Below are 24,009 nucleotides of genomic sequence, written 5' to 3' on the forward strand. Positions count from 1 at the left end.
TACATGGACAGCAGCTTGTGGTGTCCTGGTGTTATTATTATTATTATTATTATTATTATACATTGGGAGTAGTGGTGTAGTCACAGTGACATCACTTTTATCTATAGTAATAATACAGAGACATGACTGGAGATGTGAGGGGATCTGGGAGTGTCACAGTGAAATCACGTATATATCTAAAGTAATAATACAGGGACATGACTGGGAAGGTGAGGGGATCTGGGAGTGTCACAGTGGCATCACTTTTATCTATAGTAATAATACAGACATGACTGGAGATGTGAGGGGATCTGGGAGTGTCACAGTGAAATCACGTATATATCTAAAGTAATAATACAGGGACATGACTGGTGAGGGGATGTTGGCATGACAGTTATTTTACTTATATCTACAGTAATAATACAGGGACATGACTGGGGAGGTGAAGGGATGTGGGAATGTCACAGTGATATCACTTATATCTCTAGAAATAATACAGGGACATGACTAGGGGGAGTGAGGGGGATGGGGGAGCGTCACATTTACATTACTTATATCTATAGTAATAATACAGGGACATGACTGGGGAGGTAAGGGTATCTAGGGGTGTCACAGTAACGTCACTTATAGCTATAGTAATAATACAGGGACGTGAGTAGGAGGTGAGAGGATCTGGGAGCGTCACAGTGACATCACTTATATCTATAGTAATACAGGGACATGACTGGGGAGGTGAGGGGATCTGGGATTGTCACAGTGACATCACTTATTTCTTTCTCATCCACTAGTGGGCACTGGAGTACTCTTGGGATATGGGTGGTGCGATAGCAGGGATAGGCACATTTAACTATTTTAATGAGTAACCCACCTCCCCCCTCCATACTCCCAAGATGCCTCAGTGTTTTATGTGCCTTCACCAGGGAAGGTCACATCATGGAGTTATTCCAGGGTTTACTTTTAATTTTTCAAAAGATTTTTTCTTTTATCAGTCACACTCCCTTCCCAGCTTATTAAGAAGCGTGGGTCCGGGAGTGTGTGCTGCTGTTGTGCAGCGAAGGCTTGTTTGTGCTTAGACAGAGAAGCCCCCCCATAGACCTTCATCAGCGTTAGCTGATTCAGCCATGGCTGCAGGAGCTGGACAGAGCTACGAGACATCCCGGCATTTGGCAGCGCAGCTCCAAACAGTGCTGCCGCTGACCTCTACAATCTGCCCCTCTAGACAACTGGGAAGCGGCTCCCGGCAGCACTGCTCACAGCAGCGGACAGATCACACTGCCGCTGCTGGGCGCCCGTCACATCACACATCTCCCTGCTCTCCAGTTTCCAGCAGTGCATAGACCACGGTGGGTAGCTGCTGCTGGGCGCCGTCACTCAGAGCCGGCGCTTAGTATATATTGCAGGGGTGTGTAGGTGGAAGAAGCTAGCCGCAACTCACTGCTTTATGCGGTGGGGGAGATCATGGAGGTCCGTAGTTCAGCGGTTCCCCTAAATATAAGGGATGGTGGCCAGGGCTATAAGGTACATAACAGGCTATTAAGCCTAGGTTATTAGTGCTTTTGGGAGTACATAGGTTATAGTCAGATGCACACGCTGGGACGCCCTTTTCACACACAGGTGACACACCTACTTCCTGCTTCTTCCTACAGCAATATGTCAGTCCTACAACACACGGCCACTGGAGGGGGCAGGGGTATTTAGTAGGTGACACAGTGACCATCATAGATTTCCTCTATGACACAGTGCGGTGCACGTGGTATTATAGACACTACAGTTATTTTCACTGAGTTGTGCGGACGTTGTCTCACTGTATTATTGTCTGTCTGTCTGCATGACAATATGAGAAACAGCAGCTTGTCTGTGATAACTGTGAGAATGCCTGATTTGCAGTCAGAGTTGTCCGCTGTACAAAAAGACTGTGAGGCGGCTAAGTCTTATTCATGGTTAATACCGTGTGAGCAGCCAGTGTGGGCTCAGGATGTTTCTAGAACTTTGCTGGCTTACAAAATCCATGTATAGTTCAATTTCTAAGAATGGTCATCGTTTGTCTCATAATTACATTCTGGCGATTCAATGCCAAATCTGATATCTCAACATTGGGTCAGGAGTCAGATAGTGAGGTCACTAATAGCCCGAGCTATGATGATCTCATTAGAGCGGTACGCCAGCTGCTAGGTTGCACTGAAACATATGAGGTTTTATTGCTAGCAGACTATGGGCGACTGCGTGTTTTTCTTATTCATATCTCTTAATAGGCATTTAATAGAAGCATGGCTAAATCCAGTTAAACACTTTTCTGGGACAACATGATTTCTGTCTAAATATCTTTTCCCACAAGCTATGACAACTAAATCGCCATCGGTGGAGTCTTCAGTTTCTAAACTTTCACTAAAATTAACTATTCCAGTCCCAGGTGCAGCTACGCTTAAAGACCCCTCGGAGAGTAAGCTGGAGGCCATGCTAAAGTCCATGTATACAGCAACAGGGGTGATGCTTATACCTGTTTAAGTTGGAGTTTGGGTTAACAAGGCTGTAGTTGCATGGGTGTAACAGCTCAGGTTAGGCCTACAACAGGGTTTTTCCTCAGACCAGCTTATGTTTCTTACCGATCACATTTGTGAATTGGTTGAGTATTTAGGTACGGCTTCGTTGGACGTTGGACAAGTTTGTTCTCGGCTTGCAGCCCAACAGCTGCTGTGGTTGCGTTCTTGACAGGCCGCCATGCAGAGGGACGTGATTTTCAACAAACCACTAACCATCGTCAGGACTCAAGCCAGTGGCATGACGGGCTTCCAGCCCATCTCGGCTCTTCAGTTGTGGGAGCACACCTTCAGAAGTTTCCCTTCGCGTAGTTTCAGACATCACAGATGGGTGGATCCGCAGTTTTGTTTTAAGAGGTTTCAATGAGTTTGATTGTCTACCACCGATGCGGTTTTTCAAGACAGGTCTGCCTGTGTCAGCAGACAAGTGGGCAGGTCTGCAGACCGCTGTTCAGTCTCTCGTACATTCAGCAGTTTTGGTTCAGGTTCCAGTACACCAACAAGGTCAAGGGTTTTATTCCAATCTTTTTGTAGTACCAAAGCCGGATGCCTCAGTCAAACCGATATGGAACCTAAAGGGGTTCAATCGGTACGTCACTTACTACACATTCAAGATGGAATCCCTACGGTCAGTGATTGCAGGTTTAGAACCACAGCAATTCATGATTTTGCGGGATCTCAAGGATGCGTACTTACACATTCCAATTTGGCCACCGCATCCGCATCAGGCGTACTTAAGTTTGCAGTACGACAAGCGCCTCGGGTATTCACAAAGGTGATGTCTGTGATGATAGTTCATCTCAGATCCCTGGGAGTGATAATCGTTCCGTACTTAAATGACCTTCTCATCAAGGCTTCGCCTCAACAAATTCTTTAACATGCCTTACTGTTGTACAGTGTACTAGTTCAGTACAGTTGGATTGTCAAAGAATTCAGTGTTAGGAATGATTCTGATTATGGTGGATCAATGCATTTACCTGTCACAACAGAAAGTACATGCTATTCGTCATCTAGTACTGCTAGTGCTCAAACCACGGACAGTCTCGGTGCATTTGTGCATTCGACTGGTAAGACAGATGGGGGCACCTTTCAAAACACTCCAGTTCGGAAGATTTCACTCAGGTCCTTTTCAACTGGATCTTCTCGCATAGTGATCCGACTCTCATCTACAAATTCATCAGATGGTTCGCTTGTCTCCAGGACAATATCATGTGGTGATGTTCGGCCCAATTGAGGATTCAAGCAACCTCTCGCATGGCCATGTGACTTTGAGTCCATCCCCTTTTTGTTGATGTATGCGACTTCTGCTGCGTTGTCCAACTGAACCTGAACAGTCTGAAACAGGAGCAAGTGAACTGCCTGACGCAGAGTGTTGTAAATTGCCCTGAGTTCCAGGACACTGATTGACAGTAATCCTGTGATAATGAGCTGCTGAAACTGGCTTCCTAACACGTAACATGGTTGGTATAACCAACTGTGGAATGCCCTCTCGTCTTGAAAGTGGTCTCAACAGCCACCCCGTAAAACGCAGTCGCGCTAAATCGGGGTAAAGGAACGACCCCTGCTGTAGTATAAATTGGAAAACAGTATTTCTCTTAGCCTTAGCTTCGGCAAGGCGTGTTGCACAATTGGGTGCCTTGTCATGCAAGCCACTGTATCTGGTATTTCATACTGACAGAGCAGAACTTTGGACAAATCACGCTTTTCTAAAACAGGTAATGTGAGGACACTGGGTTTATGTGCACTTATTATGGGAGCAGCCTTCAGAAAGGCTGCCCTTTACAGCTTTGTGCGGTTACCCCAGTGCCCGGTATGGGTCGGGAATCACACAGTAAGGACACAATAGCAAGGTACAAACTGCACCTTTATTTCATATTTAACATTGCATATGAAAACCATAACCAACTTTGTAACACACTATACGGGTAGCTCCACTACATAACAAACACAGACTAAACTACTATGAAAAACCACACAAGGAACTCTTCCCCCCTAAGCAGTTAAATAATCACCTCAGGCAATATGTGAGCTGGGCACAGCGTGCTGGGAGGGTCCTGCTGTCTGCAAAAAGGCCACTGGTGAGCTGGTTGTGAGTTCTGGCTGCTCGGCCTGCTGGTGATGTATCCCGGCCGCTTGGCCTGCTTGTGAGAGCGGCAAGCCCTGGATGTGTCTCTGCTGCTTGGTTATGCTGTTGGTCTGGCTGGAGTCAATAAGCCTGGCTGGGTCTGGAGGGACCTCAGCCTCCCCCACTCTGGTCCTGCCTCGCAAGGACAGTGACCAGGAACAGATCCAATCTGAAGAACCCAGAGCTTCTGCCTTACTCTTCCTTTTATCCCTCAGATCTGTACAGGGATTGGCTGGCTTTTCAATCCTGGGAATGTAAAACGTCCCTTGAGCAGCTTGGCTCCCTGCTGGGCTGGTGCCTGGGAGTCTGGAAACAATCCCTGGTAGAACAAAGCCAGGTAATTATGCTGATAAGGGGGTGGACCATAAGAGGATCATGAAATGAGTCACTGTTAACCCCTTGGAGTCATTTGTGATGTCACAGGGGGTTGTGTCAGCCCTGTACTTCCTGTACACATAGGTCCTTTAGTCACTGGGCTACGTTTAAGAACACACCTGTCTTGGGTTACGGGCCTGCATGGCTTAGGGGTGACTACCGTCTGATGATACGGGTGCAGGCCATGCAAGGATCATCACAGGTAGTATCTTCTTTCATATCAATCAACCAATCGTAGTTCCTGTTTTCCAGAAGATTCAGGTACTCCAGCTACATTGGATGTGGTACGTGCACTCCGCGTTTATGTAGCCCGAACATCAACTGTACGTATAACGGATACTTTGTTTGTTCTCTATGATGCAGTCAATATAGGTTGGCCAGCTTCCAAACAGACCTTGGCCAGATAGATTAACCTGACCATTCGTCAGGTACACTTTCAAGCTAGTCGATGGGAACGTCATGGGCAGCAGGCCTTAGAGCTTCTACGACGCAACCTTGCCGTGCAATTACATGGCCATCAGTGCACACGTTTGTGTGCTTTTACAAGTTTGATAGGTCCCAAGAGTACTCCAGTGACCCCTAGTGGATCAGAAAGAAAACAGGATTTTGATACTTACCAGATAAATCCTTTTCGTTGCACCCACAGGGGCACTGGACACCCACCCAGAGCAGTTTCACCTGGCTGGTGGTAAGTTCAGTAGTTCTTATGGTAACACATTTTCACCGACCTGTTCAAATGTGAAGGTGATTGTTATCTATTGTTGTGTCAACTTTCTAATTGTCCGTTATGTATCACTACTCTTGTGGCTCCACATACAAAATCTCAGTTCAGGAAAAAGGTTCGGAGTCTGGAATTGGATAATTCTGATGATGGAAGCAAGTCTCAAAGGTTGGGGAGCAGTGGTCCAACATTGTCAGTTTCAGTGTCTATGTTCAGACCGAGAAAGATTACTGTCAATCAATGTCCTGGAACTCAGGGCAATTTACAACGCTCTGCGTCAGGCAGTTCACTTGCTCCTGTTTCAGACTGTTCAGGTTCAGTCAGACAACGCGACAGAAGTCGCATACATCAACAAAAAGGGGATGGTCTCAAAGTCACAAGGCCATGCGAGAGGTTGCTCGAATCTTCAATTGGGCCGAACATCACCACGTGATATTGTTGGCGGTCTTCAATCCAGGAGTGCACAACTGGGAAGCAGATTATCTCAGTCGGCAGGATTTTCCTCCAGGAGAATGGTCCTTACATCCAGAAGTGTTCCAGATGTTAGTCCAATGGTGGAGTTACCCAAAGGTGGATCTAATGGCTTCTCGCCATAATCATCAGACAGTTATGTGTCCAGAACAAGAGATCCAAAGACAGTGGCAGTGGATGCTCTCACCATAGCGTGGCCATACAGCCTTGTGTATCTATTTCCGTTTCTCCTGCTTCCTCGGTTGCTAAAGTGGATCAAACGAGAGTCCAAGACCGTCATACTAGTGGCGACTCGTTGGCCTCGGAGAGTGTGGTTCTTGGATCTCCATGGTCTACTTGCAGATGATCCCTGGCTGATTCCGCTACGTCCAGACCTACTACAGCAGGGATCGTTCTTTTACCCCGATTTAGCTCTGCTGCGTTTTACGGGGTGGCTGTTGAGACCACTCTCAAGATGAAAGGGCATTCCACAGTTGGTTATACCAACCATGTTACGTGCTAGGAAGCCAGTTTCAGCAGCTCATTATCACAGGATTTGGCGAGCTTATATAGGTTGGTGTGAAGCTAGGATGTTTCCAACATATTCTTTCAAGTTATCTCATCTTTTGCTCTTTTTACAGACGGGGTTAGATGGAGGACTACGTTTAACAACAGTGATGGTGCAGGTCTCTGCCTTGTCAGTTTTCTTTCAAAGGCGTTTCGCTCTTTTGCCAACAGTTCACAATTTCCGGCAAGGTGTCCTTAGAGTTCAACCTCCATTCATTCCACCTACAGCTCCATGGGTCTTGAATGTAGTTTTGCATGTTTTTGCAGTCAAGTTTTGAACCCTTGCAACACGTGGATGTTACGTTTATAACTTGGAAAACAGTATTTCTCTTAGCCTTAGCATCGGCAAGGCGTGTTGCACAATTGGGTGCCTTGTCATGCAAGCCACTGTATCTGGTATTTCATACTGACAGAGCGGAACTTTGGACAAATCCTGCTTTTCTACCACAGGTAGTATCTTCTTTCACATCAGACAGCTCTTCCGCCCAAGGGGGAAACTTTGGTACGTCCCAAGAGTACTCCAGTGACCCCTAGTGGATTAGAAAGAAAACAGGATTTTGATACCAGATAAATCCTTTTCTTTGCATCCACAACGGGCACTGGACACCCACCCAGAGCAGTTTCACCTGGCTGGTGGTAAGTTCAATAGTTCTTATGGTAACACATATTCACCGACTTGTTCAAATGTTAAGGTGATTGTTATCTATTGTCATGTCAACTTTCTAATTGTCCGTTATGTTATAATGTTATATGTAATTCTCCGTTGTTCATCCTCTTTGTCGCTCCTATTTGGCTCAGCAAAAAAAACACTAAGGCATCTTGGGAGTATAGAGGGGGAAGGAGGGTTACACATTTACATTTTTAAATGTGCCTATCCCTGCTATCGCACCGTCCATATCCCAAGAGTACTCCAGTGCCCCCTGTGGATTCAAAGAAAAGGATTTATTTGGTAAGTACCAAAATCCTATTATCTATAGTAATAGTACAGGGACATGACTGTGGAGGTGAGGGGATATTTACAGTGATATTTATGTCTCCCCCATTTCACAGAGGTGTGAAGAAGACATCTGGTGAGCGTGAGACACCTAGCAGCCATGCGCAAGTGTCAGGAGGACTGAGCAGGTCCCAGAGCCCCATCACGGTGCCTCCACCTCACTCACTGATACATGAGAGACACAGTGACCAGAAGATCCAGGAACTCACCAACAAGATCATTCCACTGCTGACTGGACAGGTGACTGCTGGGAATGGAACATTGTACAGTAACACCAGGGGACGTGTCTGGGTGATGACTGCAGAGGTGACTGCTGGGAATGGGACATTATACAGTAACACCGGGGGATGTGTCTGGGTGATGACTGGAGAGGTGACTGCTGGGAATGGGACATTATACAGTAACACCGGGGGATGTGTCTGGGTGATGACTGGAGAGGTGACTGCCGGGAATGAGGCATTATACAGTAACACTGTGGGACGTGTCTGGGTGATGACTGGAGAGGTGACTGCCGGGAATGGGGCATTATACAGTAACACCAGGGAATGTGTCTGGGTGAAGACTGGAGAGGTGACTGCTGGGAATGGGACATTATACAGTAACAACAGGGGATGTGTCTGGGTGATGACTGGAGAGGTGACTGCTGGGATTGGGACATTATACAGTAATACCAATGTATGTGTCTTGGTGATGACTGGAGAGGTGACTGCTGGTAATGGTGCATTATAGTGTAACACCAGGGGACATGTCTAGGCCATGACTGGAGAGGTGACTGCTGGGAATGGAACATTGTACAGTAACACTGGGGGATGTGTCTGGGTGATGACTGGAGAGGTGAGTGTTGGGAATGGGACATTATACAGTAACACCAGGGGATGTGTATGGGTGATGATTGGAGAGGTGACTGCTGGTAATAGGGCATTATACAGAAACACCAGGGAATGTGTCTGGGTGATGACTGGAGAGGTGACTGCCGGAAATGAGACATTATACAGTAACACCGGGGGACATGTCTGGGTGATGATTGGAGAGGTGACTGGGAATGGGACATTATACAGTAACACCAGTGGATGTGTTTGGGTGATGACTTGAGAGGTGACTTCTGGAAATGGGACATTATACAGTAACTCCGTGGGACGTGTCTGGGTGATGACTGGAGAGGTAACTGCTGGGAATGGGAAATTATACAGTAACAACAGGGGATGTGTCTGGGTGATGACTGGAGTGGTGACTGCTGGGAATAGGGCATTATACAGTAACACTGGGGGATGTGTTTGGGTGATGACTGGAGAGGTGACTGCTGGGAATGGGGCATTATACAGTAACACCAGGGGATGTGTCTGGGTGATGACTGGAGAGGTGACTGCTGGGAATGGGACATTATACAGTACACCAGGGGATGTGTCTGGGTGAGGACTGGAGAGGTGACTGCCTGGAATGGGACATTATACAGTAACACCAGGGGATGTGTCTGGGTGATGACAGGAGAGGTGACTGGTGGAAATGGGACATTATACAGTAACACCAGGGGATGTGTCTTGGTGATGACTGTAGAGGTGACTTCTGGAAATGGGACATTATACAGTAACACCAGGGGATGTGTCTGGGTGATGACTGGAGAGGTGACTGCTGGGAATGGGACATTATACAGTAACACCAGGGGTTGTGTCTGGGTGATGACTGGAGAGGTGACTGCTGGGAATGGGACATTATACAGTAACACCAGGGGATGTGTCTGGGTGATGACTGGAGAGGTGACTGCTGGGAATGGGACATTATACAGTAACACCAGGGGATGTGTCTGGGTGATGACTGGAGAGGTGACTGCTGGGAATGGGACATTATACAGTACACCAGGGGATGTGTCTGGGTGATGACTGTATCACTGTGTGTGTCAGGTTCCTATAAGGTGTTAGGATGTCACTGTCTATGTCTCCATGCAGGAGGGGGAGTATATAGAGGAATACAGGGGTCTGTACAAGGACGTGATGATGGAGAATCACTGGCCCCTCACATCACTGGGTAAGAGGAGACTGTCATGTATTGTACAGGGGAGAGCAGGTATGGGGGCCCCCTATATACACACATCATCTGATAATCACATATATACACTGTACTCAGTCACTGTGTGTCTCCTACAGATGGGCCCAGTAACAGAGATACCCCAGAGAGATGTCCCCGTCCTCTGTATTCCCAGGATTGTACAGAGGAGAATCACAGGATCCCACAGGAGGTTCAGGTAGGTGGGATTTAGGGTCTCCCCAATATACCAAAGTGACTGTCACTATATGATCTGTAGAGGAGCTATGTGTCTTATACACTGATATTATACTGTTTCACCTCAGTTTAATCTGACTGTATGCAAATGTCATTATAGTGGTTTTTTTGTTTTTTAGGTACAACGTCTGTCTGATATTAAAACAGAAAATATAAAGGGAGAGGAAGAGACGTATGTGACTGATATAAAGGCAGAAGATATAGAGGGAGAAGAAGAGACGTATGTGACTGATATGAAGGCAGAAGATATAGAGGGAGAAGAAGAGACGTATGTGACTGATATAAAGGCAGAAGATATAGAGAGAGAAGAAGAGACGTATGTGACTGATATAAAGGCAGAAGATATAGAGGGAGAAGAAGAGACGTATGTGACTGATATAAAGGCAGAAGATATAGAGGGAGAAGAAGAGACGTATGTGACGGGTGATCAGCAGTGTAAGGAGGATGAGATCCCTACAGATATCAGCACAGGTGAGTAATAAACACTTATTACAGAAGTCACATATTCTCCTTGCTCAGTCACTACAGCAATCTCTTATCCTACACCCTCCTCCACCATCAGCCCTATTCTCAGTTGGGTGTTTATAAAACAAGGCTATCCATGACAAATATCACATGGAGAGTTATTACACACAACACTATAATGTTATTAAAAGTAGCAAGCAGAAGTTTATTATTAGTGATTATATATAAATGTGTATGTATGTATATAATATAATTAGTATTGTTTTTTGTGGATTGCCTAATTTATATGCATTTTGTTAGATGATGCTGGTATAAAATATTTCCTGCTATACAGTAGACCTGAGATCACCAAATGCAATTTGTATAAAATGAAATTTGAATCTAGAACTTCAAGTAAAACAGAGTAAAATCTTATCACAAGTACATATCTGTATAATCATAAGACAAGCATTTTGCACTTGTTGTCACCCTTGCATGGGCGAGCTTGTTCTTATCCACTCCAATTCACTCTAAATCCAAGTTGTCATCCAACGCGTTTTGCCAATAGTGACTTCTTCAGGGGTGTTTTCTGTTAAAGGCTTTATCCTCAAATATCAATTGTGTAGACTTGAAATAATTGTGTAACCTTCAGACGGTAATTGTGGACTTGTTCATGATGAACACATTCCTAATTACTTGTGAATAATAGTTTCTGCTCTGTGCAGTTCTGAGGTTATGATTTTAGGGAATGTAATGGTCAGATCCAATATTGCTCAATCTAAGGTCTCGCAGTAGCCTTACTACATACATAAATGTGTCTTGCATTACTATTTTAACTAACAATAATAAACAGTGGAGTTTTAGTTCATGTATTGCTCAGTGCATTTAAGCCTGCAGCTCCCGACAAGGGACCCCACTATACTGCAGGTCCTACTCTAATGCCCAAAATAATTACCATAAAAACAGCTATAGCATTAGTGTTAACCTTTAGGTTTGCGCTCAGCGGCGGAACAGTGGCCGAAAGGCTTGGCTTGGTTTTAAGAGCACCAGTCTGACGTGCCACCACATCTCACGTGGCCCTCCAATTCACCAGATCTGGGACTGTGGGACTGCTTGGCTGGGTCCGGCATTGTACTGTTGGTGCAGTTCCTGATGCATTTGGAACAATTGGTGGTTGCTAGGGGTCCTAAATGCCTGTGGTCCCGATTTGTCATGATCTACTTCGCCCAATATTCCCCCGCTGAGATTCTTGGTGTCCATGCTTCTTCCACTGTAGATGGATACTACTCACTGTCTACAAGGGATCACCAACAAACAAATGCCGGTCTCGGCCAAAACCAGTTGCTCCCTTTTGCCAGTTGCATCACGTGCAGGACCCATGGTTCCACCTGAAAAAGAAACCTAAAGAACATATTAAAGAATTAATAGCTGGTGCCCTCCAAACTAGGCTGCATCAGTTGGTGCAACGTAATGTAGAATCCATTCAAGGCGGCACTCAGAATAAATAGACCAGGCAGGTTTAGTGTACCAACTTTTCAATGCTCTATTCGCTGCATTTTCATCAGGGAGCAGAACACAAGAGACATACAACCACTCTCCTAATATACCCGGTGGAACTGTCCATGTCGCCATCCGTCGCGCACTCCAGCGCATCAAAGTGACGTCATCTAACACACGCTACGTCCGGGGATGCGGAGAAAACCTCGTCCACGTGACCAATAGTAACCAATGAGGAGAAAAGTATCAAGTAACCTGCCAACAAAACAGTGTAACAACACCGATCAAATTCTATCTTCTTAGATATATAGATATATATATATATATATCTTTCTCTGGCAGGGTCCACAGGTTATCCACAGGATAACATTGGGATATGATGATGTGACAGCGGATTTGCAACAAACGGTCAAAGCTTTCGGCCTCCCAGCATGCAATGGGCCTGTCCATATATTCCCCGCCTCCTGGCTCAGGCAAATCAGTTTTTTGTTTGGTGCGGCAGGAGCCGGACCATGGTCAGAGGGCTGCTGTTTTTTTAGAAGCCATAAGTTTTCTTATTTTATTTTTATAGTATTAATATTTCTCTTCCATCCTAGAGGATGCTGGGGACTCCAAAAGGACCATGGGGAATAGCGGCTCTGCAGGAGACTGGGCACAACTAAAGAAAGCTTTAGGTCACCTGGTGTGCACTGGCTCCTCCCACTATGACCCTCCTCCAAGCCTCAGTTAGATTTTGTGCCCGGCCGAGGTTGGATGCACACTAGGGGCTCTCCTGAGCTTCTAAAAATAAAGTATAGAATTAGGTTTTTTATTTTCAGTGAGACCTGCTGGCAACAGGCTCACTGCAGCGAGGGACTAAGGGGAGAAGAAGCGAACCTGCCTGCTTGCAGCCGGATTGGGCTTCTTAGGCTACTGGACACCATTAGCTCCAGAGGGATCGACTGCAGGCCCGTCCTTGGTGTTCGGTCCCGGAGCCGCGCCGCCGGCCCCCTTACAGAGCCAGAAGCAAGAAGAGGTCCGGAAAATCGGCGGCAGAAGACATCTGTCTTCACCAAGGTAGCGCACAGCACTGCAGCTGTGCGCCATTGCTCCTCATACACACTTCACACTCCGGTCACTGAGGGTGCAGGGAGCTGGGGGGGGGGGGCGCCCTGAGAAGCAATAAAAACACCTTGGCTGGCAAAACAATCACAATATATAGCCCCACAGGCTATATATGTGATAAATACCCCTGCCAGAATCCATAAAAAAGCGGGAGAAAAGTCAGCGAAAAAGGGGCAGAGCTATCTCCCTCAGCACACTGGCGCCATTTTCTCTTCACAGTGCAGCTGGAAGAAAGCTCCCCAGGCTCTCCCCTGTAGTTTTCAGGCTCAAAGGGTTAAAAAGAGAGGGGGGGGGGGGGCACTAAATTTAGGCGCAATATTGTATATACAAGCAGCTATTGGGGAAAATTCACTCAGTTATAGTGTTAATCCCCACATTATATAGCGCTCTGGTGTGTGCTGGCATACTCTCTCTCTGTCTCCCCAAAGGGCTTTATGGGGTCCTGTCCTCAGTCAGAGCATTCCCTGTGTGTGTGCGGTGTGTCGGTACGGCTGTGTCAACATGTTTGATGAGGAGGCTTATATGGTGACGGAACAGATGCCGATAAATGTGATGTCGCCCCCTGTGGGGCCGACACCAGAGTGGATGGATAGGTGGAAGGTATTAACCGACAGTGTCAACTCCTTACATAAAAGGGTGGATGACGTAACAGCTGTGGGACAGCCGGCTTCTCAGCCCGCGCCTGCCCAGGCGTCTCAAAGGCCATCAGGGGCTCAAAAACGCCCGCTCCCTCAGATGGCAGACACAGATGTCGACACGGAGTCTGACTCCAGTGTCGACAAGGTTGAGACATATACACAATCCACTAGGAACATCCGTGACTTGATCCCGGCAATAAAAAATGTGTTACACATTTCTGACATTAACCCAAGTACCTCTAAAAATGGGTTTTATGTTTGGGGAGAAAAAGCAGCCAGTGTTTTGTTCCCCCATCAGATGAAGGAGTGAAGTGTGTGAAAAGCGTGGGTTCCCCCGATAAGAAACTGGTAATTTCTAAAAAGTTACTGATGGCGTACCCTTTCCCGCCAGAGGATAAGTTACGCTGGGAAATATCCCCTAGGGTGGATAAGGCGCTCACACGGTTGTCAAAAAAGGTGGCACTGCCGTCTTAGGAACGGCCACTTTGAAGGTACCTGTTGATAAAAAGCAGGAGGCTATCCTGAAGTCTGTATTTTACACACTCAGGTACTAGACTGAGACCTGCAGATCGTGCTGCTGCAGCATGGTCGGTGACCCTGTCAAACATACTAGTTTGCTAACATGAGAACATATTAAAGACGTTGTCTTATATATGAGGGATGCACAGAGGGATATTTTGCCGGCTGGCATCCAAAATTAATGTAATGTCCATTCTGTCAGGAGGGTATTAGAGACCTGTCACTGGACAGGTGATGCTGACTTTAAAAGGCGCATAGAGATTCTGCCTTATAAGGGTGAGGAATTATTTGGGGATGGTCTCTGGGACCTCGTATCCACAGCAACAGCTGGGAAGAAATATTGTTACCTCAGGTTTCCTCACAGACTAAGAAAGCACTGTATTATCAGGTACAGTCCTTTCGGCTTCAGAAAAGCATGCGGGTCAAAGGCGCTTCCTTTCTGCACAGAGACAAGGGAAGAGGGAAAAAGCTGCACCAGTCAGCCAGTTCCCAGAATCAAAATTCTTCTCTGCTTCCTGTGAGTCCACAGCATGACGCGGGGGCTCCACAGGTGTAGCCAGGTACGGTGGGGGGCCGCCTGAAAAAAATTTCAGCGATCCGTGGGCTCGCTCACAGGTGGATCCCTGTTTCATTTAAGTAGTATTTCAGGGGTACAAGCTGGAATTCGAGATGTCTCCCCCCCGCCGTTTCCTCAAATCTGCCTTGCCGACAACTCCCTCAGGCAGGGAGGCTGTGCTAGAGGCAATTAACAAGCTGTATTCTCAGCAGGTAATACTCAAGGTGCCCCTACTTCAACAAGGACGGGGTTACTATTGCACACACCTTGGGGTAACGGAACCGCATGGTTCGGTGTGACCCATTTTATATTTAAAATCCTTGAACACATACATAAAAAAATTCAAGTTCAAGATGGAATCGCTCAGGGCGGTTATTGCAAGCCTGGACGAGGGGGATTACATGGTATCCCTGGACATCAAGGATGCTTACCTACATGTCCCCATTTACCATCCTCACCAGGAGTACCTCAGATTTGTGGTACAGGATTGCCATTACCAAGTCCAGACACTGCCGTTTGGACTGTACATGGCACCGAGGGTGTTTACCAAGGTAATGGCCGAAATGATGACAATCTCCTTATAAAGGCGAGGTCCAAGGAGCAGTTGTTAGTCGGGGTAGCACTATCTCGGAAAGTGCTACAACAGCACGGTTGGATTCTAAACAGTCCAAAGTCACAGCTGGTTCCTACGACACGTCTACTGTTCCTGGGGATGGTTCTGGACACAGACCAGAAAAACGTGTTTCTCCCGGAGGAGAAAGCCAAGGAGCTGTCATCTCTAGTCAGAGACCTCCTGAAGTCAAAACAGGTATCGGTGCATCATTGCACGCGAGTCCTGGGAAAAATGGTAGCTTCCTACGAAGCAATCCCATTCGGCAGGTTCCATGCAAGAACTTTTCAGTGGGACCTGTTGGACAAGTGGTCCGGATAGCATCTTCAGATGCATCGGCTGATAACCCTGTCTCCAAGGACCGGGGTATCTCTACTGTGGTGGCTGCAGAGTGCCCATCTTCAAGAGGGCCGCAGGTTCGGCATACAGGACTAGGTCCTGGTGACCATGGATGCCAGCCTTTGAGGCTCGGGGGCAGTCACACAGGGAAGAAACTTCCAGGGACTTTGGTCAAGTCAGGAGACTTCCCTACACATAAATATTCTGGAACTGAGGGCCATTTACAAGGCCCTAAGTCAGGCAAGACCTCTGCTTCAAAACCAGCCGGTACTGATCCAATCAGACAACATCACGGCAGTCGCCCATGTAAACCAACAGGGCGGCACAAGAAGCAGGATGGCGATGGCAAAAGCCACAAGGATTCTCCTATGGGCGAAAAATCACGTGTTAGCACTGTCAGCAGTGTTCAGTCCGGGAGTGGATAACTGGGAAGCAGACTTCCTCAGCAGGCACGACCTCCACCCGGGAGAGTGGGGACTTATGGACGCTCGAGTGACACCGTGGGTGTACCAGTCGGTTTATGTGTTCCCCCTTCTGCCTCTCATACCAATGGTACGGAGAATAATAAGAAGGAAAGGAGTAAGAAATACTCGTGGTTCCGGATTGACCAAGAAGGGCTTGGTACCCAGAACTTCAAGAAATTATATCAGAGGACCCATGGCCTCTGCCACTCAAACAGGACCTGCTGCAGCAGGGGTCCTGTCTGTTCCAAGACTTACCGCGGCTGCGTTTGACGGCATGGCGGTTGAACGCCAGATCCTAAAGGAAAAGGGCATTCCGGAGGAAGTCATTCCTACGCTGATTAAAGCCAGGAAAGATGTAACTGCAAAACATTATCACCGCGGAAATATGTTGCTTGGTGTGAGGCCAAAAAGGCCCCAACAGAGGAATTTCAACTAGGTCGATTTCTGCACTTCCTACAAGCAGGAGTGACTATGGGCCTGAAATTAGGCTCCATTAAGGTACAGATCTCGGCTCTGTCGATTTTCTTCCAGAAAGAACTAGCTTCACTGCCTGAAGTTCAGACGTTTGTGAAAGGAGTGCTGCATATTCAGCCCCCATTTGTGCCTCCAGTGGCACCTTGGGATCTCAACGTGGTGTTGAGTTTCTTAAAATCACATTGGTTTGAGCCACTTAAAACCGTAGATCTAAAATATCTCACGTGGAAAGTGGTCATGTTATTGGCCTTGGCTTCGGCCAGGCGTGTGTCAGAATTGGCGGCTTTGTCATGTAAAAGCCCTTATCTGATTTTCCATATGGATAGGGCAGAATTGAGGACTCGTCCCCAGTTTCTCCCTAAGGTGGTATCAGTTTTTCACTTGAACCAACCTATTGTGGTGCCTGCGGCTACTAGGGACTTGGAGGAGTCCAAGTTACTGGACGTAGTCAGGGCCTTGAAAATTTATGTTTCCAGGACGGCTAGAGTCAGGAAAACTGACTCGCTATTTATCCTGTATGCACCCAACAAACTGGGTGCTCCTGCTTCTAAGCAGACTATCGCTCGCTGGATCTGTAACACGATTCAGCAGGCGCATTCTGCGGCTGGACTGCCGCATCCTAAATCAGTGAAAGCCCATTCCACAAGGAAGGTGGGCTCATCTTGGGCGCTGCCCGAGGGGTCTCGGCTTTACAACTTTGCCGAGCTGCTACTTGGTCAGGGGCAAACACGTTTGCGAAATTCTACAAATTTGATACCCTGGCTGAGGAGGACCTTGAGTTCTCTCATTCGGTGCTGCAGAGTCATCCGCACTCTCCCGCCCGTTTGGGAGCTTTGGTATAATCTCCATGGTCCTTTCGGAGTTCCCAGCATCCACTAGGACATCAGAGAAAATAAGATTTTACTCACCGGTAAATCTATTTCTCGTAGTCCGTAGTGGATGCTGGGCGCCCATCCCAAGTGCGGATTGTCTGCAATACTTGTACATAGTTATTGTTAACTAAAGGGTTATTGTTGAGCCATCTGTTGAGAGGCTCAGTTGTTTTCATACTGTAAACTGGGTATAATATCACGAGTTATACGGTGTGATTGGTGTGACTGGTATGAGTCTTACCCGGGATTCAAAATCCTTCCTTATTATGTCAGCTCGTCCGGGCACAGTGTCCTAACTGAGGCTTGGAGGAGGGTCATAGTGGGAGGAGCCAGTGCACACCAGGTGACCTAAAGCTTTCTTTAGTTGTGTCCAGTCTCCTGCGGAGCCGCTATTCCCCATGGTCCTTTCGGAGTTCCCAGCATCCACTACGGACTACGAGAAATAGATTTACCGGTGAGTAAAATCTTATTTTTATTTTTATAGTATTACTATTTTTTTTGAGTGATCATTCTAAAAAGCATCTTATACGCACCTTAGAGTCGCTCCAACAACTCCCCGCCCGGTCGCGACAACGCTTACCCACGTGTATAGTGAGGCAGGCACAGGTTCTGGTGATCCTTCATGGGCTACTTTGCACAGACATTATCCAATGTAGCTGAGCAGTTTATACCAGCTCCTATACCAGTGATAGGTTTCCCTATTAACCCTTTCATGCAACATTCATTCTGAGGTTTATACACCTAGGTAATTGTCAGCCTCTCAAAAAAGCAGGCTGAAAAGCTGGTGGTAAGTAAATCACATAGCCATGATACAACATCTTCACCGTCTACACATGTTTTAGATGAGGATTCGTTGGAGGATGAGGACTCATTGCACTTCGGAAGGTCTCAGCTCAGTGGACATACCTGAGCTAATTAGTGCTATGTAAGCCATTCTATCCTTAGAAGAGGCAGCAGAGCCTGTGTTAAAGACTAAGGCAACTGTGTTTAAAACGTTCCATAACAGCTGATGGAAATTTTGGGTTACGCCCAGTAGGAAGTTAGTATTCCAAGAAATGGAATTCCAATTATGCTCGTCCAGCTGGGGACTGTTTAAAAAAAAAAAAGGAGGTGGCCCCCAAAGTAGATTCACAGGTCTTAGATTGGTGTGGAAATCTACATTACTTTTGTTTTAAACATCAATAAATGATGTCACGGGGGTGTGGCCTGACTGGAAATGCAGCAGGAAGCAGGATAAAGGAGCTCCTGCTTATATAGGTCCGTTCTGCCTTTTACAGATGTCCTACGGGCTCTTTCGGGCCCTTTCTTGGGATCAGCGGTGACCGCAGCAGGAGACACGGAGCGGAGCTGCTCTCCCGGCATCTGATGCGGCGCATACTACGGGGATTGGTGGCCTCAGCAGGGATGCGTCAGGTTAGTCAGCTCACCCGGTCACAGCCTGCCTTCTCCTACTGTCCGGCCATTGAAGCCATGAGTCGTGGCAGCGGGGAATACATGGAGCGCTTGCCTGTCATCACTCCAGCAGTGTCCCAGGATCTCCTCCTGTCCTCCTAACCCATGGTGCTACAGGGAATCTGACGTAGCTGTGTTTTATAGAGGACATACAAGTGGGGTTCCTATGCAGCCAGATACGCTACCCTGCGTCACTGCATCCTAGTACCCTCTCCTCTCCTGCCTTATTACTGACCTGGTTCACCCGCCATAGCTGGCCAGTTTCTTCTGATTTGGGCTTCCCTGCCAGAAGTGGCCATCTTGAAAACTGGCAAAATAGCCACATGCCCTCCTGAAACCATCCGCTTCTCTGGGAGCTACAGACACTGCCAGCCCATGATCAATGCCCTTCATTACAGCCTCAGTGATTTCGGGTAGGGACTTCTGCCGCTGCGACCCTACCTGGGCAATAAATTGTCGCCTGAACTGCTTTTATTATTATTGCATGGCCTCCACTCCTGCTTTGTCGACTCCCTCTGGTGGCAGACTGTGCTGACTACATCCTCCATACTGTTTGACTGCTGCTGGGTTTTTTTTTCCTCCTGCTCCCTTCAATCCCCGCAAGATCCAACTAGAGCTCTTGGGGCATCAGTATAGCTACGGCGTAACAGTCCATGTGTCCAGGACAGTAGCAGGCTCCAGTTGCTGGCTCCTATAAATTACTTTACCGCTCAAGGATGGCATCTTCTTGCGATTACCCATAAACAACTGACCTCACGATGTTTCTGTAGCCGATGGCCACTGGGGGTCTATGCTCACTGATGTGGTCTTAAGACTCTCAAGTTCATTCAGCGATTCTACTGGTGGTCTCATCTTAAAACAGATGTCTTTGAATTTGTAGCAGTCCACGAACATCTCCCTCTGGTCTTCTTCATCCACTTCCAACACCTCAAAAGCCTTGGACTCACACCTCTATGGATTTCTTAACCAATATGCCAGTCTCCAGAGGGCACAACACCATTTGGGTCATTGTGGAATAATTTTCGAAGATGGCTCACTTCATACCCCTCACCGTCTTCCCTCTGCTCCTCAGCTATCCAAATTGTTTTTTCATAGATTTTTCATTTGGATGGCCTTCCACAGGAAATAGTTTCTGATCAGGGTCCTCAATTCGTCGCCAAGTTCTGGAAAACTCTCAGCTCTGTCCTAGGAATCAAGTTGAACTTCTCTTCAGCCTACCATCCCCAGACTGACGGACAGACTGAAAGAGTCAACCAAGATCTGGAAACTTTCTTACGGATGTTCATGTCCCCTGCTCAGGAAGACTGGATGGATTACCTCCCATTTGCTGAGTTTGCATACAATAACCTATATCTTTCTTCTACCAATTCCACTCCTTTCTTCATTAACTATAGTTTTCATCCACGAGTTCTTTCCTTCTAATCTCTCCCACCTCTTGAGGTTCCTGCTGCTGAATCCGCTCTTCGTCAGTTCACTAAGATTTGTTGACAAATTCATAAGGCGCTACTAAATCATTTTTGGGTAGCTTTCCCTTAACCTCCCAAGGTTCAAGCTGCTCAAAATGAGGAATTTGAGTTTCATAAGTTTCTTGAATTCCGCAAGAGGTATGGTCGTCTCCAGTAACTCATAGATTGGAGAGGATATGGTCCGGAGGAAAGATCGTGGGTGGCTGCAGAGGAAGTTCATGTTCTGTGAAAGGCACAGACTGAGTTGTGCCTTTCATGCCAAGAATTCCACTAAGCAGCATTGGTGTTCGGAGACCACCCTAAAAAAGGGGGTACTGTCAGCATCTGGAGTCTTACCACCGGTTCTGGTCCCTGCGGCCTTCCTGTTAGCTGGCTGGTGTCGCTGAGATGCATAGGAACTACAGCAGCAAGGTCCTCCGGTGCGGCTGCCGGAGGTGTCTGTTTCCAAGTGTCCTGTTGCTGGAGTGCAGCGTGTGGGAGGCTGAGGCCAGAGGAAGTGGCTGTGTGCTGGTTCCACATATGTCCTCTGTGCAGGGATCCACCATGTTGGAGACCAATCCGAGACAATAGGTATCTCAGTTCGTGTCCAGCCAATCCAGTACAGGCTTCCCTTATAAAAAGGGGTTGATGCTTAGCTATGTTGCCAGTACTTCTAGTTACTTGCTGCTGTAAGGTGCCCTGTGCTCTTCGCTCAGACTTTTCTCCTAGTCGTTGTGTATGATTGTGGTCTCATTAAAACTGAATTCCTCTTTCTTCAGTGTATCATTCTCGGTCATTGTCCTCATTGCCTACCCCTCTACATTTTCGGGCCTGTCTTCAATCCATGAGTAAGAACTACATTCAGCCACCTCATTTCCTTCCTTTGCCAATAGCTGCTCCCTCAGTCAATTATCAGTCGTCAGATCCCCAACTCAAGCCAAGCGTGACATGGAAGAAGGGGAATTCCTGGTTTCTCTGGATATTAAGGATGCGTATCTTCACATCCCAATATGGCCACCTCTTCAGGCTTACCTCAGGTTTGCACTGCAGGACAGTCACTACCAGGTTCAGGCCTTACCTTTCGGTCTCTCATCAGCACTGAGGGTGTTATCAGGGGTGATGGCAGAGATGTTGCTACAACTCCGCAAGCAGGAATTGAACATCGTTCCATACTTGAACGATCTCATATTGGCTATATCCAGAGCACAGTTGATGGAAAAGATCAGCCTTCCAACACAACTACTCACAGATCATGGGTGGATTCTCAATCTGCAGAAATTCCACCTATAACCTACGCAGAGGCTTCAGTTCCTGGTAATGATACTGGACACAGTGTCTCAGAAGGTGTTCCATCCTATGGACAAGGCAAATTCGGACGATGGTCTGTTCCATTTTGAAGCTGAACAAAATCTCGGTACATCTTTGCATAAGCTTACTGGGAAAGATAATGGCCTCTTATGACGCAATTCGGTACGGAAGATTCCATGCATCACCATTCCAGCTGGATCTGTTGGACAAATGGTCTGGGTCACATCTGCACATACGCCAGATGATATGCCTTTCACCAAACGCCAGGATTTCCCTCTTATGGTGGTTGCTGATCTCCCTCCTGGAGGGTCGACACTTCAGAATTCAGGATTGGATTCTGTTGACAACGGATGCAAGCCTCCATGGTTGGGGTGCAGTGACCCATTGCATATGGAAGAAATGTGTCTCTTGGTGTGAGGGTCAACAGTATTCTGCTGTGGATTTTCATCTTGGACATTTCTAGCACTTCCTGCAGGCTGTTGTGGATGTGGGCCCACGTTTAGGCTCCATAAAAGTTCAAATCTCAGCCTTGTCTTTTTCTTCCAGGGAACAATTGACTGTTCTCCCAGTGGTCCAAATGTTCTTGACAGGTGTCCTTCATATTCGACCACCCTTTGTGCCTCCCACAGCGCTGTGAGTTCTCAATTTGGTCGGGCCTTTTGCCAATCGGTTTGATTGAACCTTTCCACAAGGTGGCCATGGAGTATTTGACATGGCAGGCTATCATGTTGTTGGCCTTGGCCTCAGTGAGGCGTGTTTTGGAATTAGGGGCCTTATCCTGTTAGAGTCCTTCTCTGGTGTTTCATGAGGATAGAGCGGTGCTTAAAACTCGCTAGATATTCTTACCTAAGGTGGTGCCAGCATTTCATATCAATTGGCCGATGGTTCTGGTTGTCACTGTCACATCTGTTACACCAATGTCCTTGGACGTGGTTCGGGCTTTGGAGATTTATGTCAAGAGGCCAGCTCATCTCAGAAAATCAGACTCTCTTTTTGTTCTCTGTGATTCTTCAAAGATTGGTTGTCCTGCTTCGAAGCAGTCTATTGCGTATTGGATCAGGCTTACGATCCAACAGGCTCACTCTTCGGCTGCTTTGCTGCTGCCGAGGTCTGTTCAGGCCCACTCCACACGGTAAGTGGGTTCTTCCAAGGTGGCTGCCCGGGGTGTCTCGGCTTTGCAGTTATGCTGGGCAGCTACTTGGTTGGGTTCGAACACGCTGTAAAGTTTTAAAGGTTCAACTCCTTGGCTACTGAGGATCTTCAGTTTGGTCAATCAGTTTTGATGGGGTCTCAGCACTCTCCCACCCGGTTTATAGTTTTGAAACTTCCCCATGGTACTAAGACCATCCCAGTATCCCCTTGGACATCAGAGAAAATAGGATTTTAATACCTACCGGTAAATCCTATTCTCGTAGTCCATAGGGGATACTGGGTGCCCGCCTCTGTGCTTTGATATTTTCCAGCAAGAGTTGTTCTTTTGTGTTGTAGTTTGGGTCTGCTTTTGCTGTCCCTATTTTCAAGTTGTGGTTAGTGTTGCTATCCTCTTTTTATGTTGTGCGCTGGTTCGTTCTCTCACCACTTTCTTGTCTCTTTTCCGCCTTTCAAAGTATGTTCATCTCCTCGGGCATAGTTTTCCTAGACTGAGACTATAAAAGGGGCATAGAAATGAGGAGCCAGCACACTCTGAAGAAGTTTTAAAGTACCAGGCTCCAATGGACCCCATCTCTACCCTATGGTATTAAGACCATCCTAGTATCCCCTACGGACTACGAGAAAAGGATATACCTGTAGGTATTAAAATCCCATTTTTTCAGAATAGCAGGGCCATCCTCGGTTGAAGGTATCACCGCGAAGGCACCGTTTCGCATTACAATAACCTTAGTAGGGGGTGGTATTCATGTGACCGGCGGTCGGGTGACCAATAGTCACATGACCTCCTCCACCATCCCGACCGCTCACTATCCCGATGGTCGGCATGCCAACCAACAGGGACTATTTCCACTCGTGGGTGTCCACGACTGCGGACGCCACCGAGCCCACAGCGTGGTGAGCGCAGCGAGCCTGCAAGGGGCTTGCTGCACTCGCCCCTCCCCGTCGGGATCCCGGCATCGGTGTGCTGCCGGGATCCCGGCGTCGGTAGCTGACCGGCGGTCTCCTGACCACCGACCAGCCACACTACACTCTTTAGTAGGAAATACCCATTTGTATTGTACATTTCCTTGGGTGGAATAGACGCCTTTTGCCCAGCGTCACAGGAGAAAC

The 24,009-nt window shown here is 47.3% G+C and overlaps 1 protein-coding gene across 1 annotated transcript in view; it reads left to right on the forward strand.

Annotated features, from left to right (window-relative positions):
- LOC134983694 (zinc finger protein 260-like) overlaps positions 1-24,009 on the forward strand; it is a 36,578-nt gene that overhangs the window by 7,151 nt on the left and 5,418 nt on the right. The window contains exons 2-5 of the mRNA XM_063949350.1: positions 7,805-7,988; positions 9,692-9,770; positions 9,890-9,987; positions 10,145-10,496. Of these exons, the coding sequence (XP_063805420.1) occupies positions 9,737-9,770; positions 9,890-9,987; positions 10,145-10,496 (484 nt within the window). The 5' untranslated portion in view covers positions 7,805-7,988; positions 9,692-9,736. The remainder of the gene's footprint in view (positions 1-7,804; positions 7,989-9,691; positions 9,771-9,889; positions 9,988-10,144; positions 10,497-24,009) is intronic.

This window comes from Pseudophryne corroboree (assembly GCF_028390025.1).
Source record: "Pseudophryne corroboree isolate aPseCor3 chromosome 3 unlocalized genomic scaffold, aPseCor3.hap2 SUPER_3_unloc_21, whole genome shotgun sequence".
NCBI classification, from domain to species: Eukaryota; Metazoa; Chordata; class Amphibia; order Anura; family Myobatrachidae; genus Pseudophryne; species Pseudophryne corroboree.